This window comes from Athene cunicularia, unplaced genomic scaffold, assembly GCF_003259725.1.
Source record: "Athene cunicularia isolate RWA unplaced genomic scaffold, athCun1 SCF_3, whole genome shotgun sequence".
Lineage (NCBI taxonomy): Eukaryota > Metazoa > Chordata > Aves > Strigiformes > Strigidae > Athene > Athene cunicularia.
The window spans coordinates 448,181-466,885 of record NW_020799377.1 but is presented as its reverse complement, the minus strand read 5'-3'; the positions used below and the strand labels follow the sequence as shown (position 1 = coordinate 466,885).

The 18,705-nt window shown below is 43.0% G+C and overlaps 1 protein-coding gene across 1 annotated transcript in view; it reads right to left on the bottom strand.

Moving 5' to 3' along the window:
* Nucleotides 1–18,705, bottom strand: part of SFMBT2 (Scm like with four mbt domains 2) — a 112,226-nt gene that overhangs the window by 85,154 nt on the left and 8,367 nt on the right. The window contains exon 3 of the mRNA XM_026867362.1: nt 16,492–16,732. Within this exon, the coding sequence (XP_026723163.1) occupies nt 16,492–16,732 (241 nt within the window). The remainder of the gene's footprint in view (nt 1–16,491; nt 16,733–18,705) is intronic.

The following is an 18,705-nucleotide window of genomic DNA, read 5'->3' as shown; positions in this document are numbered from 1 at the left end:
TTTTTTAAAAGGGTTACCAAAGCCTCTACGCACTAGTGACATTTCTGATGTTTTACTGAATTATTTCTCTCATTAGAAGAGGTGGTACTATTACTTGTCCATTAGACATCATCCACCATCCAGCTAAACTCTTCCTAGCATTCAATAATTGCCCCAATTTATCATCATCTTCTGAATATTTAGGTTTCTCCCTTGGGAGAACTACTGTTTTGGTTGGAATCGATGCCATTTGTAATTTTCTTTCTTTCACTGCTTTTCTGGCAGCCCTATCTGCTAAGTTATTTCCTCTGATTTCTTCTGTATTCCCAACCTGATGTGCTTTACAGTGCATGATTGCCACCAGTTGGTTTCTGAACTGCTTGCAATAATTGCAGAATTTCATCCTGATGTTTAATATTTGATCCCTGGGAGGACAATAATCCTTGTGCTTCCCACAAGACTCCATGGATATGTACTACCCAGAAACATACTTTGAGTCAGTCCAGTTATTTACTACTTCTCACTTAATTCAAGAGCTCTAGTTAAAGCAATGAGTTCTGCCTTTTGAGCTGAAGTGGTGCTAGACAATGCATTTGCCTCTATGATGGAGTTTTCTGCTGTTACCACGCATCCAGAGTATTCAACTCCGTGTTCCACAAAGCTGATGCCATCTGTGTATAACTCTGTCGGAATCACCCAACAGGTGTCCTTCAAGTCTTCTCGACTGAGTACACATGTTCAATGGTAGTCAGGCAGTCATGCTCCAGCTGCCCTTCTTCCTGTGTAGAACTTAGAAAAACTGCAGGGTTTATCAGGTTAGTTGTTTTTCAATCACATCATCTTGTTCAGTCAAGACCACCTGGTAACTCATCATTCTGCCTGGGGACAATGAATGTCCCCCCTTTTGTTCAATTGATTTCTTAATTTCCTGTCTAACTTCTGGTTTAATCAGTTATTGTTCAATCCTTACTGTTCTTGAACCCTCCTTTAATTCTGTTTTCAAGACAAAATCATCACCTTAACCAAAGTGCTCGGATGCAGCCCAGGTCACAGACCTCAGAGTATGATTGCAGGAGATGGGTTATGTGTGAGCCTATACGAGACACAGGTAAATACACCATATTCCCTGCACAAAACCGCACTTAGCAGGCAGTTGCTCAGCTATTTTCTTCCGAGCTGCAGCCCCTTGAAAACCAAGAAGGCATTTAGTCACCTTTGCAGGCAGAGAGATTTACTGTTGCAGGTAGACAGAGATGGACAGACGCTTTGTGAAATCCCGATTTAAAAGTTTCGAAAGCCATCGGGGAGGATGTCTTCGTGCTGCTTGCCCATCATCACCCTAGTGAAGCCTACATATAGCACTTCATATGCTCCCTGTGCACTAGTTCCAGAAGAGAAATGGAGAAAAAGGAAAAAGGTATGTTTACAAAGCAAAATACAGAAATTCCTGAATAAATCCCCATCCCGGTTAGCATTTATAACCACAGCCAGAACTATTTCAATATAGCCATCAGCTTGGTTCATACCCTGAATCTCTGACCACCACTGGGCACACACTGGACCACGCCAATAGTTGTTATGAATTTGTATTGAAGGTCTTTCACGTAATACTGCATTGCACCAGATCTCTCTGATGCTAGTAAGTGGAGCTAGTAGAGGAAAGGAGGTCTGGAGGTTACCTGATCCTGATCCAAATGCTAGATGCTCTCCCCTTGGCTCGCCTTTGCAAACGGACACGAGAGGCACTTTTATGTCCTATCTCTTTGGGACCTCAGAGGCCAGTCCCAAATGGATTCTGCGGCATAACAACATCTAAAAGTTATGGGCCATTCTGTAAGGGGATGTCACCGCAGTATAAATATTGTGCCCAAGGCTCTGACCTCGTGCCCCCAAACTCTATCCAATTATCTCACATACTAAGTGCCTTTTCTCACTTCTAAATCCCACAATCACTTTCTGAAGGCTATTCTTTGGAGACAGCTCTGTAAAATGCAACAAATTTACAGCAGCAAAATGTTCTTACATAAAACATAAACCAGTTCACCGCACAATTACCTTTCTTCCCTGGCAATGCCAGCAGTCTACAGCAAATACCCACAATGAACAGAAGTACCAAAACACAGAAGACACATAGATGTCCAAGAAACCTATTCTGGGTTTGGATTTTTCATTTCCCATCTTCTACAGAAAGATGAGAATTAGCGGGGGGTGATGCTTGCAGTTTCTCATATGCGTTGTGTGGTTTAATACACTACAGAAGAATAATTCAGACAACTCTTAGCTCTGGTGGGAAACATTAATAAAGAATAGAAGGGTGCAAGTTCTGGTTAACAGTTAAAGCACTAGATTACGAAAAAACCCTACTAATTCTCTATTAATAAATTCACCAGATATGCATGAGACCCAGAGAATATCCAGAAGCACATTTTTGACTTGGTGTTTTTCTGCCTTTAGATGGACAGTACAAGACTAGATTCACCTTAAGGCTACTCGACTTATCTAAAATTTAAGTGTCTAGTCTCACATTATCTGAGATTCTTAGATGTTAGAGCTACAGGCAGGTGAAACACGTCCCTGGCTAGATGACCACAGGCTGGCAGTCTCAAATTGTGTCTTCTTTTGAAGACATGAGGAGTGATCTGAAAGAAAAAGTAAACCACTACCAGTTTCAGCCTGGACAAAGGCAAAAGACACGTCTCAGAGATGAGAGGCAGAGGGGTACCTTGTGGGAAAACCCTAGCAGGACTCAGGCAGGAGGCTGGTGTCACAGTGCTCAAGTTGGTGAGGAACAGTGCTGTGAGGTGCAAACAGCAAAGCAGGATGCACTAGGTCTAATTTAGTGATTTGCCCACAGTTCTCCCCAAATCTCACTGCTCATGACCATAGCATGGGACAATAGTGCAAATCTAACCATCCCCGTGACCCAAGAGTGAGCCAGCACATTCCCAAATTATCATGAGCCAACAAGCCTCATTCATCACAACTTCACCTTCTGACATCCCACAAAGTAGACATGTTATGTTTAAAAAAAAAAACGCAAAAAACAGAAAACCGACTAATTTTGCACTTTGCCATGCATTCTGTAATTAATCAGAATTGTATTGCCAGCTTCTAATGATCAAATCCCATTTAATCACTTTGGAGCCTCTTGGTTGTGTGACGTAAGCACCACAAATCAGAACCCAGAGGGCCTTATGCACATTCATCATGCATCCTTCCCAAAATGAATGGTACAGCCAAGCCCCATGAGGTGCTTACACATCCTATACACAAGATGTAAATTCATAATCATTGCAACACCATCAAAGAAATATTCCATCAAGGTTCATTTTGCGCTTGCTAAACATGTGTTTTCTTCACTTGAAAATAGAAAAGGGCTTGAACTATAAATCCCAGGATCAAAACCATCCCCCAAACTTCGAAGAGTTCAGATCTGAATCGGAGATCAGCATGGAACATTCTGCATGGCATCATCTGAAGTAAGAACAACAACGTGTTACAAGACCTGAAATGCCAGCAGCTTTTCCACAATGCTCCAAACCTCCTTTGAATTCTAAAACTTTAACTTCTCCATCACTCAGGAACGGGTTGACTGGAGATGATGATGCTCTGACGAACCCAAATGCCGTCACTAGGTTGAAGGCTCCTAAATCTTCATGCAGAGCCATGGTTCATTCCGCTGGTTTTTGAGCTCTTCATCTCAGCTTCATCACACAATGCTTCCTCCAAGGTTTTTTCTTGGCTTCTTGGCCTCTAAATAAAGTTTGTAGATCTTCTACAGGAAAGAGGCCTTCCAAATGGAGCCACCTGCTGATGTCCGGGCTGACAAGTTCAAGGACAACAGCAGAATAGCTCAAAGCAAAGCAAGACCCTATGGAAGAGGTAGATTGCGTAGTCAAAATGCTCAGGGTGTAGATAGCCAGGGATGACCCAGTGACCTTCCCACAGTTGCTTAGCAGGAATTACAGGATTTCCCCCTCTTTAGGCTCTATACTCATCACGGCAAAGCCTCTTCAGTAAAACTTGTACAATACATAGAAAGATGGTTCCAGAGTTTGGCCAAGTTTTCACTGGATATGTGTTTAGATTAACTCCAGCACTTTAGGAAGTAGCTGCATTTTTACACCACGACCTGAAAATGTTGACTTTCCCTTTATTTCTTTATCCATTCTCAAGAGTGACAGTGTGGGAAAAAGCTTTTTTTGCTACAAATGCTCTGCCTCACAACCCAAAATAAACCATCAATCAAGAATGGTTTCAGCACATCCTTAAATTTATTTGCTTGTTGTTGTGTTTGGTTTTTCTTTTCCCCTTTTGTGACCAAAATCAGATAGAAATGAGAACACACACACAGACACAAACAAATCATTTGGGAATTCAGAGCAAAAGCTTTACACTGTCATGTAAAAAGGCCAGAATTGACCCAGAATTTGGAATCTGGGTTAGGAGCATTGATTTTTTTTTTTTAATTGCTATCAGGAAAATGCTTTGTAAGAGCATCACTTAAATCTCTGCGCTGCGTAACAGCTACCTCCACGGGCTCTGGGAGCATAGGGTCTGCTTCAGGAAGGAGGCCCCTTCCATAATGGCTGGGAGCCCACATTATCATGCATAATGAGGGAAAAATCAAGTGTAAGTCACAGCTGGCTCGGGATCATGCCGACACTTGCATCTGCCACTAGCATCTTCCCGAGTTCGCTATATGCCTGTTCCTCATGAGCAAAATCTGAGGTGCCCCCAGGTGCATCTGAAGGAATGTTCTGCTGAAGACATGACGCTAGACGCATTGGCTTGTCCTTGGCCTCAAAGAGCACAGAAAATCCTCTCACGTCTGCTCAGCTCTAACAGATACAATTTAATCTTCAACCTGATCAAAGAAAGGCACGTACATCAACTCTGTCATGCTCTGGATCAAGTCCCTGATGCTCTCTACCCTTCCCAGCTCCTACAGCAATGCACAAGAAGTTACCTCCTTCTCTGATGTAAAGACCCAAAACTGAGCTTCACTTAGAATATTAACAGTAGGTTTTTTTTTTTAAGTCTCCACAGATGTCTCCAATAGCACTTATTTAAGTCTGTCCATGTTTTACATATTCTATCACCACATTAACTACCCAGGCCTAGTCTTACAGTTGAGATGGCATTTCCATTCCAAAACTGCTCTGGGAGAAATTACGGGAGACTGGGGAAGGGAAATTATAAGCAATTACCAAGAATGGCTACTTAAAATATCTCAAAATAACAATTTTTAAAGAACATTTATAAAAAATGCATTCATCTGGACATTAGTTAAGTTGACCATGTGAAAAAAAGAGAGTGTTTTGCATCCACTGTTATGCTTTCAGGATCAATCCTCCCATTTTTCTATGGTTTCTAGGTTTTCTGCCTCCACAGCTTCAGAGCACGTGTCCCAGGAGGTGGTGTGAGCGTGTTAGAGCAACTCGGGATTTTCACTGCTGAATATCCAAGGTGTTGTGATTTCCAGAGACGTGAGCGAGGCAGACACTTCAGGGATACTTGCCTGAATAATGACATTGTAGCCTCCTCAATGGCAACTCAGCAAGTCTACAAATGGGGCTGTTAAGTCTTCTGCTCAACAGTGAACAGATGCGCGACTGTTCCCTGCGTTTTGTTCTGTACTCTCACGGTTTGCACCAAACAGTTGGATGATGTCAAACGGTGGCTCAGCACAGAGTAACAGGGCTAGTACTTCTAAAACTTACTGTCTCCTCAACCATAGTTTTTATTAGGAGCCTCATCGGTACTTTAATTTTAAAATAACTTATGTTTTTCAATCCCTTAGCACTTAGATGTCTTGGGAGGAGTATTCTGCTGTTTTGTGCAATGGATGGAAGGGGTTTTTTTGCAACAATTGTCAAAGGGAGATTTCACTTGGAATGGTCTGAAAGGTACCTTCTGAAAAACCCACCGTTCCACCTGCTGCTTAAAACCAAGAAAATCTCAGGAAATCTCTACTCACAGAAAAGTTTCACGTCTGCTCACAGCTTTTTCCTGCAGTATTTCCTTGGAAAAGCAGCTTCTCATTCACAGTCTCTGCCTCACGCTGCAATTGTTCTTTTCCTCCCGTATCTTTGTTCCTCCAGCACAACTTGTACTAAACATCAGGTCCAAAACCAATGGTTTAGTCACAGCAGTGCGGTGTTGTCCTGCAGACTTGACCAGGACTGTGAGCAGCAGAAGGTGAAGCTATGGGGTCTCAACTGCTCATCTTAAGCCCTCCAAGCATCCTGAATGGAACCTGAGTTCCATCAAAACTGGCTTTCCTTGCAGGAGGTTGGGAGACGCAAGCAGAAATTGGTTCTGCCGACACTTCAGGCTGGATCAATCAACTACTGCAACTACTGCAAGGAATTCTGCTCCATCAGTCTTTGCCAAAGCTGAACCCTTTTGCTGGGCAAAGGGCTTGGGCTTTGATCTATACAGACACAATCTCATACACTGCCTAAAAATATAAATGAAATATATAATTTATATATAATAAATGAAATTATATATATATATATATACACTAAATGAAATTATATACATACACTAAATGAAATTATATATATATACTAAACGAAATATATAATTTATATATACTAAAAATATAAATGAAATACAGCTCTACATAGGTCTGGACAAGCAAATCTTCCTCAGTTTCTGATACAAACTCTTTTTTGCCACTACCCATAGCGAGGCACAAACCTCATGGAGATGTACGTACTCCATCCAGCCAAGAGGCATAAATTTAATTTCCCAAAGCTGTCCACTACAAAAACAAGTGGTTCCAGATCAGTGGTTGTGGGGGAAAAAAAGAAAAAAGAAATGCACTTTTGCTACTTTTCATCACAAAAGAAGCTGAGAATTGCCCCGTTCCACACACCTGTGCCCGACCCCACCACCCCATGCAAAGGTGCATCAGTGTTCAAGTTTGAGCAGATTCTTGGCTCACTGAGCAGCCCCGCCCGCAGATGCCTTCCCAAAGATAGCTCGACCCCTCTGATCACCCTTGCTGTTACCTCCCTACCGTGTCTTATTTGCTTTTCACTTGCATGGTCCAGCTGTGAAAGAATCAATTGGCTACAGCCCTGCTGTTCCCAAGGGAAAATCAGGTCTCTGAGTTGTATTTTTTTTTTTTGAAGTATTGCAAAGACACGGAGCACAGAGATAATATATATCTTGATCTCTTCCTGGCCATTTGTTGTGACAGCAAACCACAAAGCAATGACACTAGCACACCCAAGACCCAGCTCTGCCAATAGCCTGAGCTGGAGGAGCATTTCAATCTCCCTTCATAAATTTGTGAAGCAGACCAGTGCAGAAGTGTGCAAGCCTCACTGCCCACGTGGGGCCAGACTCCAGAACACTTCAGGCTCCACAGATTCCACTTTTGGCTAGTTGTGATCTTTCAAGCAGCAGCAAACTGGGTGCTGAAGGCTTCCAAACCTCAAAAGATGCCTGCTCGCTTACATTCAGCAATGACCAACATACTCAAGTGATGTCCCTGCTGGGTAATGAAAGCCTCAGCTGGGGTCCCATGACACATACAGCTGTGATGGTAGAAAGCTGTAGACAAGGCAAAAGTCAGACTGGGCTCTCTGCCTTGAAAACGCAGATGTGAACCATAGGGGCAGGGGGAAAGGAAATATTCGTTGATATTCAAGCATCTTCCAAACAGAACAGGTATCAGGAGAAAACAAACAGATACGAGTACAGTGCTGTGTACAGAAATGAACTAATATCAAGCTTGACTGAAAAAGTTGATTAAATTAGTTTAATTTAAAAGCCCAAACAAACCCTGAAGGAGGTTCTTTGTTTATTGCTTTTTACCGACAGCACACGTTACTGAAGAAGCACCATGTGGGCATGAAATATTTATTCATTAAATCTTTCATAAAGCTCTACACTATTGGTTTCACTCAGGATATATTTATAACTTGTCAAAGTCCACAAAAATCGCTGCTTTTTTTCTTCCCCCCCACCTCCATCCCCCTCCAGACTGTTTACGAAAGGATTAGGCTTTCAGTTTTCATTGCAACAAGCCTGATCCTCAGCTCCACTGTTGCTTTTAGACAAGGTGCTGCTTCTTTAATCGTAACAGAACAGTTGTAGTTAAAATAGTTCAGCCTTCCCTGTACCACCCAAAATGGACTCTTACAGCGCTTCAAACACAAGGTGATGCTTTACAGCGTTCCTGTTGTGCGAATGGCAACATCATTCATTTATGGAGGAAGGCGCCACGCACTAGTAGCAATAAATGGAAATAAAAGTCAGAACAGACAGTCCACCCAAGCAAGGGGAAAGCAGTCAGAAAGTGCATTCATTTCTGTATGGGTATGTCTGAGTCATTTGTTACCAAACCTCAGCCCATCGGTGAAACCCCTTCTTGAACCCTTCCTTGGCTGTCAGCCAAAACCGACAGATTAAACCCATGCTCCAAGTTGGGTTAATAACACACCAGCATAAACAGTGCTCTATTATCCTCAGTGTTAGCTGTACAACTATGTAATATTGTTTTACTAGTTTTACTGACTATATAGCTCAGTCCAGTACAGGAATGAGGATAGGTTAGAATTAGAAATATAAATAAAAGTAGTTTTCACCCATAAGTGCGCCAAACTCCGGGATTTGTGTTAAGAGTGTGCAGGGACAATTGCATCAGTGAAACTGTCACCTCTCTAAGAAATTACATTGATAGCTAATCAGGGGGGGTGGGCCAAATCTAATTCTCCCAAATAATCCTAAACGATAAAAAAATCCACCCCAAAACAGATGCTGGGCAGGCACTTTAGGTGCACTGCAGGGTCCCGTGCAGTTTTGGTGGCCACAGTCACTGCGTGCATCCCTGCCTCGTGGGACCACAGGCTGTCTGGTCAGGCCTGCTCCTGTTTCCCTTACTCCATTTGTTTGTGAGAATAAATAAATATAAACACAGCATAAGCAGATATCGTTGTCCCTGGAAACTAGGCATGCTGGATCTGTTTCTGCTGAAACGGCTTCTTACTGCAAAATTAGGTTTTGATTAAAGTGTGTTCTCTTCTTGCTTTTAATAAACAGACCCTACTTCATGTGCAAGCTTTGGGCTTTTTTTTTTTTTTTTTTAACTGAAAACTTCAACCATCTTGCATGGCTTTGGTCTTCCAAATGCCTGATCCTCTGCAAAGCCTGGGCTCCCCAGGCACCTCGTGGGGCATCAAGGAGAACACATCTCAGGGTGAGTCCCCAAGGAGATACCAGACCCTCATGAGGCAAAAGTACAAGAAGAGACCAGCACCCACCTATGAATCCCCTACGGCACTGCTGCAACTCAAGACACTTTGGGTATTTAATCCCAGAAACAACTGTTCTGACATTTTTGAGGGGAAAAACAATGACTTTCTTTCCAAAGGAAAATACCGACGAGAACAGAGCAGAGGTGTTTTCTGTGAAGGGGAAAAACACCTTTTCTAAATCAGTTCCACCAAAATCTCAACCGAAAAGCACAGAGTGACCCCAGTTGATGGGGCTTCATCCCAGGGGAAATCTTCTTCTTAGCAGAGCCTGACAGTATCCCATCACCCTAATCATGGGGTCACTGCAGAGCCAAGGCTGGGAGCTTCATGGTAAGTAAGTTCCCTAAGGACCACCTCCACCACAGTCCTGAAAAACTTGAAACAAAAGGACCTATGTTTAACCAAGCATTGATTTTTCACCTCGATAGCCTCCATCACTCACAGCAGCCCCAGCTAAAGCCAGAGCAGCGCACACCTCACGCTGCCCAGCCACACAGTGTTTCTTTGTCTGAGTTTCACAACAGAAACACCAGAATAAATCATTTACTCCCAAGTCCACTTTACAAACCCGCCGGCATCTCATCTCTACAAGGTTCTCTGCAGCTATGCCTCCAGACCTGAAAACTTATAGTAAAAGAAAAAATCAGAACGGAAAAGGTCGACCTCAAGCCCAGCAGTCCTGGTGATGCTCAGAAACTGTGTTTGACAGTCTACAACTCAAACTTTTTGTAAAGCCTGTCCCACTGGCCAGGCTGTGCCACATTTGCACAGTAGCTCAACAATTACTTATATTCCCAAAAGACACGTGGGGGCCTGCTACACTCAGTTCGCCCCAAAAGGGCCTCACTTGGCAATATTAAGTCTTTCAAAAGTAACAAAAGGCCAACACCACGTGCAAAAGATTTGCAGTTTGACACAGTAGTGAAAAGACCATTTTATCCAGACAACATTATCCTGATGACACATGAGCAATGGGCTTGACTTTTCACATCCCAGACTGAGTGAACTGAGTCATGTCAAGGAAGGGAAGGAGAAACTACTGTGGGTGCTGTAATGAAAATATGTTCTTCCTGGGAGCAAGTCTGCTCCCATGTGGGGTTGGCGGGGAGATGCGGAGCCATGATATGCTCCGGTGATTTCCAGCTGCTGCAAAGCTCCCAAGAGACATAAGAGTCAACTGACACAGTTCCTACTAGGCCAACATTTCAGCCCAAACCCCCCCCAGCTCTTCAGCCAAAGCTGGCATTATTTTTACCTCCTCTCTGCCATCATTAAGAGAGGGAAAAAAAAAAAAAAAAAAAAAAAAGCTGTTTTTTTTATATGCTCGTTAAGTATAATCTGCTAAATGTTCTATGCCAATGCATAAAGCTGCCTACTATGCTAATAGAATATTTAATTGACATTTATTTGCTGACTAGTTATTTATGCTAACACCACCCCTGCATAATTAATAGTCTGCTAAAGTCGACTTGAAAAGCACACATAAAACACTGCACTAGGAGTCATTTGCAGTATTTAAAATAGAGAAATCCTGCAATCTATTTACATTAGGTTAGCCTAAACTTGGTTTTGATGGAGTAAGGGGATAAGGATTGGGCAAAGAAGATATAAAATACAAAATCTATATGCTCCTTCAGAAATATCCAGTGTTTGACAGTACGACCTGCCAAAGAAGATTTCCGAGTTTCATTTTACTTTGCTCAAGGGCCCAGTTCTTCCCTGATGTAAAACAGTACAAGCTCAGTGAATGCCTACTGATTTTCTCCAGCCTCAAGCTCTTAGGAAGTAATATTTCAGGTGAGCCTTCAGTGAAAGAGCTAAACTGGGGCCAGATCTGCTCTCAATTATACCACTAGAAAAGCAAACTCATCTCAGATAAGTCAGTGGAAGTGAGCCAGCTCCTCACAAAGATAAAAGGAGAAGTCCACGCCGCCCATCTGATCCCCTCTACCTACACTATTATAACGGACCTGCAGGCATAGTTTAAGTTTTATTTCCTCTGGGATGAGATTACCAGGAGAAAGTTGGCTTCAGTTAAAAAAACCCCAAACATCCGTGATCTCATTTTCTGAGAGAGAAGCTCTGGAGGCTTTCATCTGTCTTCAGAAACATCATCTCTGTGCCACTCTCTGAAGAACCTGTGGACAAGCTTTGCAACAGAAGTGACCTCCAAGAACGATGCTGAAATGCGAGTGTATGGGCCACACCACCACCCCCCGAGCTGTGCCCCTCGAAAGAGCCTCCTGGCACACCTAGGGATTCCTGACTGACGCCAAATCCACACCCCGAGCAGGAAATGATTGCTCAAGGCTTGCTCTTCTCTTTGCTCCTGTCTCACCTTATCCTCTCACTGCTCCTGTTCCCAGCCCCTGCGCCTCATTTTCTCTCAATCCCACTACTTTCTGCTGTAGTCCAGTCTCAGCATCCGTTGTAACCACTACATCCATCGATGATTTCATGTTAGAGCTAACAAAATGGAAAAACTGGCTCAAAATTAACTTATTTCTTCTATCCATATATTTATCTATCTGACATCTTGCACATCAATCAACCGTGCAATGCAGCTGACCAGCTTTTCATAGTGCAGAATCCAGTAAGTCCTTGTGTCTTAAGTTTTGACATGGCCAACTAGATCCACTTCTCCCCTCCCTTATATCAGTGATCTCAAACAGCAGAATTTGGTTCTGTGATAGATTCAGATAAGGGTAAAAAAAAAAAAAATATATTAGTTGAAAGTAAATCTGTTTGCTGTGGCACATGTTTTCTCTCTTTTTTTCACCCACACCCTGCCCAGAATCAGACCCAGCACTTTGAATCTGAGTGCAACTCCTCTCCTTTGGCCTGGATCTGGGACAAAAGTTAACCTGAACTGAGTGAAACGCAAAAAACTATTTCAGATAGTGACCAAATGATGATGTTCATCTTCACAGAAAGTCTAGGCAGGCAAAACGGTTTATGCCCACGACTTTTAGTAGCATATTTCACTTGATGAAGCTCAGCACCATTCAGAAGGGACTTACATCACCTCAGGATCAGGCTTTTCAGCTTTAATCCTCCTTACACTGATGTAACAGAGAAGTAAAGGCTGCTTTGCAACACATAATCGCAGTACAACTGATCATCCTGATCTCCAAATCCACATGTAGATGGTGTTCAGAGGTTTTCCCAGCTGTATCAGTTCACCGTAAAATCAAAATATAGACCTGGTTCTCTCTCCACTGTATTTCTCTACATCTCCAGTCTCCTCTGTCTTCTGGTTTACACAGCAAGCAGACTCGAGCTCACTGAGTGGATCTGCACACAGAAATGCCCTATTTGAATTTCCATCTGTCAATAACATTAAAGCAGAACCACCGTGGCAATTACAAGTGTACACAATAATCTTGTCATCCAGTGTCTTTAGCGCATCCCAGAATGCATTAAGATAGTGCCAGGAGAGATTCGGCTCTGTTGGCTCAGCTGTAAATCTGCAATCTGTACAAAAACACCCAAGTGTCAATCAAAAGACGCTCCTGCTCTTCGCGTGGTTCACAATGCATAATTTAGCTACTACGCTTGTCAGGTTCTCCACACTGCTCTTCTACCCGATGGTAAATGTGTTCATGAACCCAACTGTCATCAACAAAGGAAAACAGCACATGGAAATAACAGGCTAAAGGAGGCAAGAGACCTCCTTTCCTTTCACAGTTAAAGGAACTGCTAGTAAGGGAAAGTTTAGTTAGACTTTAATTTTTAATGCTCAATGGGTAAAACGTCCCAAGGGATGGAGCGTGCTGAAAAACAACTGCGTCGGCTCTGTGCTGGGGAGGACAGTGCTTGGGTAAGACACAGAAGGGGATAAAGGCTGTCCCTGTTTCCATGCAGGCTAATATTATGGGGAAATTTTAGCTAACTGATGGGAAGTCTGTTATATCCCACCCCTACAGCGCAGAAAACCAATCCTGCTATACCGCCACAGCCTTGCCACTGTCGAGGAACTTTGAAGCAGGTTGTCCTTCCTCATATGAATTATAATTGCTGAAAGGCCTTGTCAGAAAGGATGAAAATTTCACACTCAGCTACATCAGGCAGTAGCTACCCACTGGTCTACACCACAGTTAATATGCAATAAAATAGAAATCTCTGTCCCAGGACGTGACTTTAGAGCTGATCAGTGCCAAAGCTACAGACCATAAGGACAGCTTCACACTTGCCTCAGCTAGTTCATGAATAAACATCCAATTCATTCAAATGAGTTCTATATTAACTAATTTAAATAATTTTCATTTTGCTTTGAATGGTAAACAGATCTATTCTGCCAGGATAGTTGAGTTTGCAATTCAAATTACACACCGATTTGTAATGAGAAAAATATAATTAATGGCAAAGCTTGAAGTAACTACAATTTTACTCCTTTGATTTCCTGCAGGGAAGGAGGGAGCGGAGGGTGAAGCTTGCAGGCACACACGCACTCACACCATTCTTTCATGAGCCAATACATTTTATTGCAAACTCAAGTATTTGGCTTGAGCAGCCCTATCCTAGTGCACTGCACCATAATGTCATGGGAGGACATAACATGAGTTGACATTATACTCACAGTCACCATGATGCAATACTAACGTCACCCAATAAATAATCATGTAACAGTCTGTAAATTAAATGACTTGCTTCTATTGGGATCATAAACAATAATTATTTGGCAGCTGCCCCTTAAAAGCTCTGTGTGCGCTGAACGTTAAATCAAGCTCTATTGATTTGCTAAACTGAACCGGCCTGGTTTTTTGCATCTCTCTCCCATCTAATGAAATTCTTCGTCCTATCACTCCGTACCATTCTTGTCTGGCATCACATTTGTAAGACAAGCGCCGATCAGTCTGATCTGATTCGTAAGCAGAAACAGAGCATTGTCCCCAGTGCTGGTATTCTGTCCACTGAACAAGTCATTCTTGGCAGATCTGCTTTTTAAGCAAAGCCTTCAGCTCCTGATTAAAATCAAATCCTAACGACAGATAACTGGCCCTGGCCACGCTGCTTGCACTGTCTTGCCGACAGATATCCTCACTGTAACCAAGATGTGAACAATCAGGCCCTTAGAAAATTGCTCCATGCAATTTGAAGCTGGCTTTCGTTTCTTCCAAAGGTTTAACAACAAAATATTGTGCAAAGCTAAAAAGGCAAAAAAACCCTCCATTGAGTTCATAGAGAACATCACTTTCTCTATAAGCAACGCAGTCTAGTCCTGCAGGTTTCACCACCTAAAACTCTCAGCACTGCAATGAAGTTCGGCTTAAGATAAATTCACTGCTCAGCAAAGCCATGAAGCAACAGGACAAACTCCTGCCACCTCTGTACAGCAAGTCTAGTACTCACAAACAACTTCTAAAAGCTGGTCAGAGCTCAGTTCTCCCTACAGAAGACAAGGGGCACTCTTGAAAATTCAGCTTCTACCCTGTGGTGTCTCAGTGGGAGCTACGACCTTTTGAAAACACACCTCTGACTACAGGCTGACCCTGTGGGCAGACGTCCAGAGGAGCTCTGCAATTTATGACCACATGTAAGACCTCTCTCTTTTCCAAGTGAGAGAAGTCCTGAGGCTCAAATCCTCCTGGGCATTTTAGATGCCTCATTCCAAAATACAACCCAAGTTCTTAAATGCTTAAATCTTTTTTTTTTTTTTTAAATTACAACCTACAAATTTGATTTATTCTCTCTGAAAACTATACTAAGACATATTCAATAGAGTTTATTCACTAAGAAGGGAGGGAGCGGGGGCAAGAAAACAGGGCAGTTGCCCAAATTTAAGACCGTGGCGTACAGTTACATCACCCAGACAGAGAAGAAAGGAGGTATGACGCACTGCACATTTGCAGTCATTCAAGCAAGACAATTCACACAAAGTAGCCACAACCCAAAGAGCAGATTCCAACATCTCCATGGAAAGCAGTTGCCTCCAGTTATAAGACAATCGTTATTTTCTATTACAACAGTCGATAAGATCTCTTACCCCTTGACCCTTGCATTTTGAGATTTAGTTTGCAGGACCGTACACCTTTCCGATAACATTGATTATAATCCATGTAATAAAAGGTAGTTTAAGAGACCAATAAAATAAAATACCTAACCCCTCTCACATCAGCTTGATTTACTAGTGCTAAGCCAACAAATTTCTCAGCCATATTTGTCTTCAAGACGACTTCTTTTTTTTTTTTTTTTTTTAAGCAATCAGTCCTCTGTTTATTCAAAATACACAGACCAAAACAAAAAGATAACTTTAGCTCAGAGTTCAGCACACACAAGGCAGGAATCTCAGCTTTGATTCAAAGACCGTGTCTACAGCTCACTTCACTGTAGGAAACACCTACACCAGGAGAAGTCATGCATGGCACACAACTGGCACATATTTTTTTTTTTTCCAGTGGTCACATGAAACAGAAAGAACTTCAGCAGTAGAATCCTTAAATGAGACTTTCCTTAAACACATGCACAAGCTGGAATCTAAATATTCATCTCTTCCTCCCTTGATCCAGAATAAATGGGATATATGGTGGGAATACATATGAGTAACAGTGACAAGTATTCCTCTGCTTGGAGCTACGTAGTGGTAAGGATACACAGCTGTTCTGTTGATGTACACAGCCAAAAAGCCCCATTTTGCTTACACACTGGGAATCAAACTGTATTGTTAACAAACTGTTCCACATGGGCTACTCAGTAACCCCCAGCTCTTGCATCCAGCTTTTATGCACCAAAGAGCTGATCATCAGGCAATATCCTAACCTATGATGACCAAATTTTGCTATCTTTAATCACATGTATCTACCATTGGAGTTAAAAGCTGCAGGAATCTGGCAATGGAAGGTTTTAAACTTTCGGGGGAAAACACTTGAGTGCACAGCCAACTTCTGCTTTTGGTTACACCCAAACCGATCTTGCTTATTTTAGTTTGTTCTCACTCTGAATTTCATCCTTTCTTCCTACAAAGAACAGGACAATTTTCTCCCTTAACTGAAAATCACAGCTTTACAATTTAGCAGTAAGCTTCCTTGTTAAGACAGCTTCCTACAGAAGTGCCTTCTGTTGTTACCAACTACAGCAAAAAATGTCTTCGCTAGAGGCTGACTGGCAAACTGAACCTCCCACTGACCCGTGGGGACCCGACCCTGACTGCACCACCCAACACCTGTGCAGGATCTGGAGCACCCCTTCCAGTGCCCAATACTAGAGCACGACTCTTAACAAAACACACAGAACTCACCATCTGGAGGCATCAGGACCTTGTTATTCTGTGTACACCAGCCAACCGGGTGAAGATCCGCCGTCATCACGTCACACCAGAAATCCGCCCTGCGGTCATCTCCATAGCCACAGTAACGAAGCAGTAAGAGCTGTCCACACGTTGTGATGATCGTAGCCACCCAGTATGTGTCCGGATTGCTCTTGTTGGCCACTTCTAATTTCATCCCTGGTTGGAAACTACTTTGAAGGCTGATTTCCACCTTACAAAATGAGAAAGGCATGTTGTCACCTTTTCTTCTTTGCAGGGAGACCACCCCTCCCCAGCTAAGCAAGATCATGCTGCCTTTAAAGAGCAGCTCTGGGATAAGATGATTTGATTGTGCTCCTTAATCCAACCACCTCCTTTACAATCTGTCTGGGCAGGGCCATTCCTAATTCATAGGCATATACCCCATCATGCAAGGTCCTGAATGCTCTAAAGAGGCCTTCCAGCAGCAGTAACCTCAGCTGCATTACATCTGAGAGGACTGGTCCCCACCTTAGCATCACAGATCTCACTAATGCCTGGGAAAAGTCAGTTTAACTCAAGCGAAGTTGCGTTTCCCACTGCACAGCTCCATCAGGCAAATCACAGGACACATGCAAAGGAGAAAGGCAGGTACTAAGCACCTCTAGGAGTCAAACCCAACTACAATTAGTAGTACAACAACGCTGAAGCCATCTCTCCAGGCTTCACAATCATCAAAGGCTGAACGCTGTACCAGGCAGACCAAGGAGAGCATTTTCACTAAATCTATACCCACCAGCTCAAGCCTCAACCTATTCACTCTCCCAGCACCCTGGTAAATAAGGTGTGATGGTCCATTGCTGAAAGAAGCAAATGGTTTGAGTCACTCTCTTGCCATCTGATGGAGATGTCACTTCCATTTATCTAACCAGTGACAGGTCACACATGACTTGCCTTCGGACACTGTAGATGCCAGCGCATCCCTTCTAGGACACTGCAGAGACTGCAGTTAAACACTAGTGCCTGCTGTGGGCACACCGCATGGCGGTGCGGGATGTCTCTAGCGGCTGTTGTTAAAGAAGAGGTGGATGCTGATCCACTGGTTCAGATGCCAGGCTTGTCTTCAGAAAACCACTCAAACCGTAGCCTGTTACGCCATACGAGATGCTTAAGGGCAGGTTCTTACAGGTTTCTTAGTACCTTATCTGCTACTGAAACCAGACAGATTACAAAGCCTGATTTAAGCCTGTCTCCGATTAACTTCTCATTTAAATGACAGGTTAAAATGCCACTTTTCCTCACAGAGATAAATATAATATGGTCTACTTGGCCTCCTGAGGACTTCACAGACTTGGGGATGCCAAGTTGCAGAGAAAGCACTCCTCTGGCGTGTCAGCAGTACTACCTCACTCATCCCACTACAGTTTATGACATGAGTCCTGCCCAGCCAAAGCCATTTAAAGGTGTACTCCATGTACCTTTGCTTGTGTGGGCACTTCCACCAGCATCAGTGCCTGGAGCCAGAAAATAGTTGAGGTTGAAAGGAACCTTCGGAGATGGTCTAAGATTGAAGGTCTGGGACGTTACTACTGTATTTGGTCATAAAACAGGATCTTATCTGTGACACTAAGGGTCCTCATAAATAATCCAGGACAGATGTTCATTTGTTGTTTTTCTCCTTGTGCTCACTATAAGTAAAGACAAAAGGTGTATTCTGGTGGGAAGGGACTTGTGACTGGAAATCACATGAAGAGTGGCATCAAACAGACAGATAATATCATCTTATGTGATGGTTCCTGGCCAACCCAGGGTTTTTTTGAGGATCAAGTTTCAGACTGTGAAACATAGTCACTAAGAACTATTCCCAGTATTAACCTGTCTCATATGTACAGTCCCAGAACTGAGGTGCTGTGAGACACCATCACAGGCACAATCAGCAGGATGAGGTGGGCATCTCCAGACACCTAGAGACATCCTTAATGGCTTCATGAAGCACAAAACTTTCACCTGGATCTGGTATTTGGGTTGGGCCCTACAGCAGAAACCTGGGACAAGATGCTTGCTCCAGACAGCTGCTGGATCAAGGACAAACTCTACAATAAGCATTGCCCTGCAATTGTCCAGTATAGAGAATTATGCAATACTCCAGCTGTTAAAATAGAAGCAAAATAGGAAATGGAGGATTGTATTATTTTTTCAGATGTAGATCAAAATGGTTTTTCATCA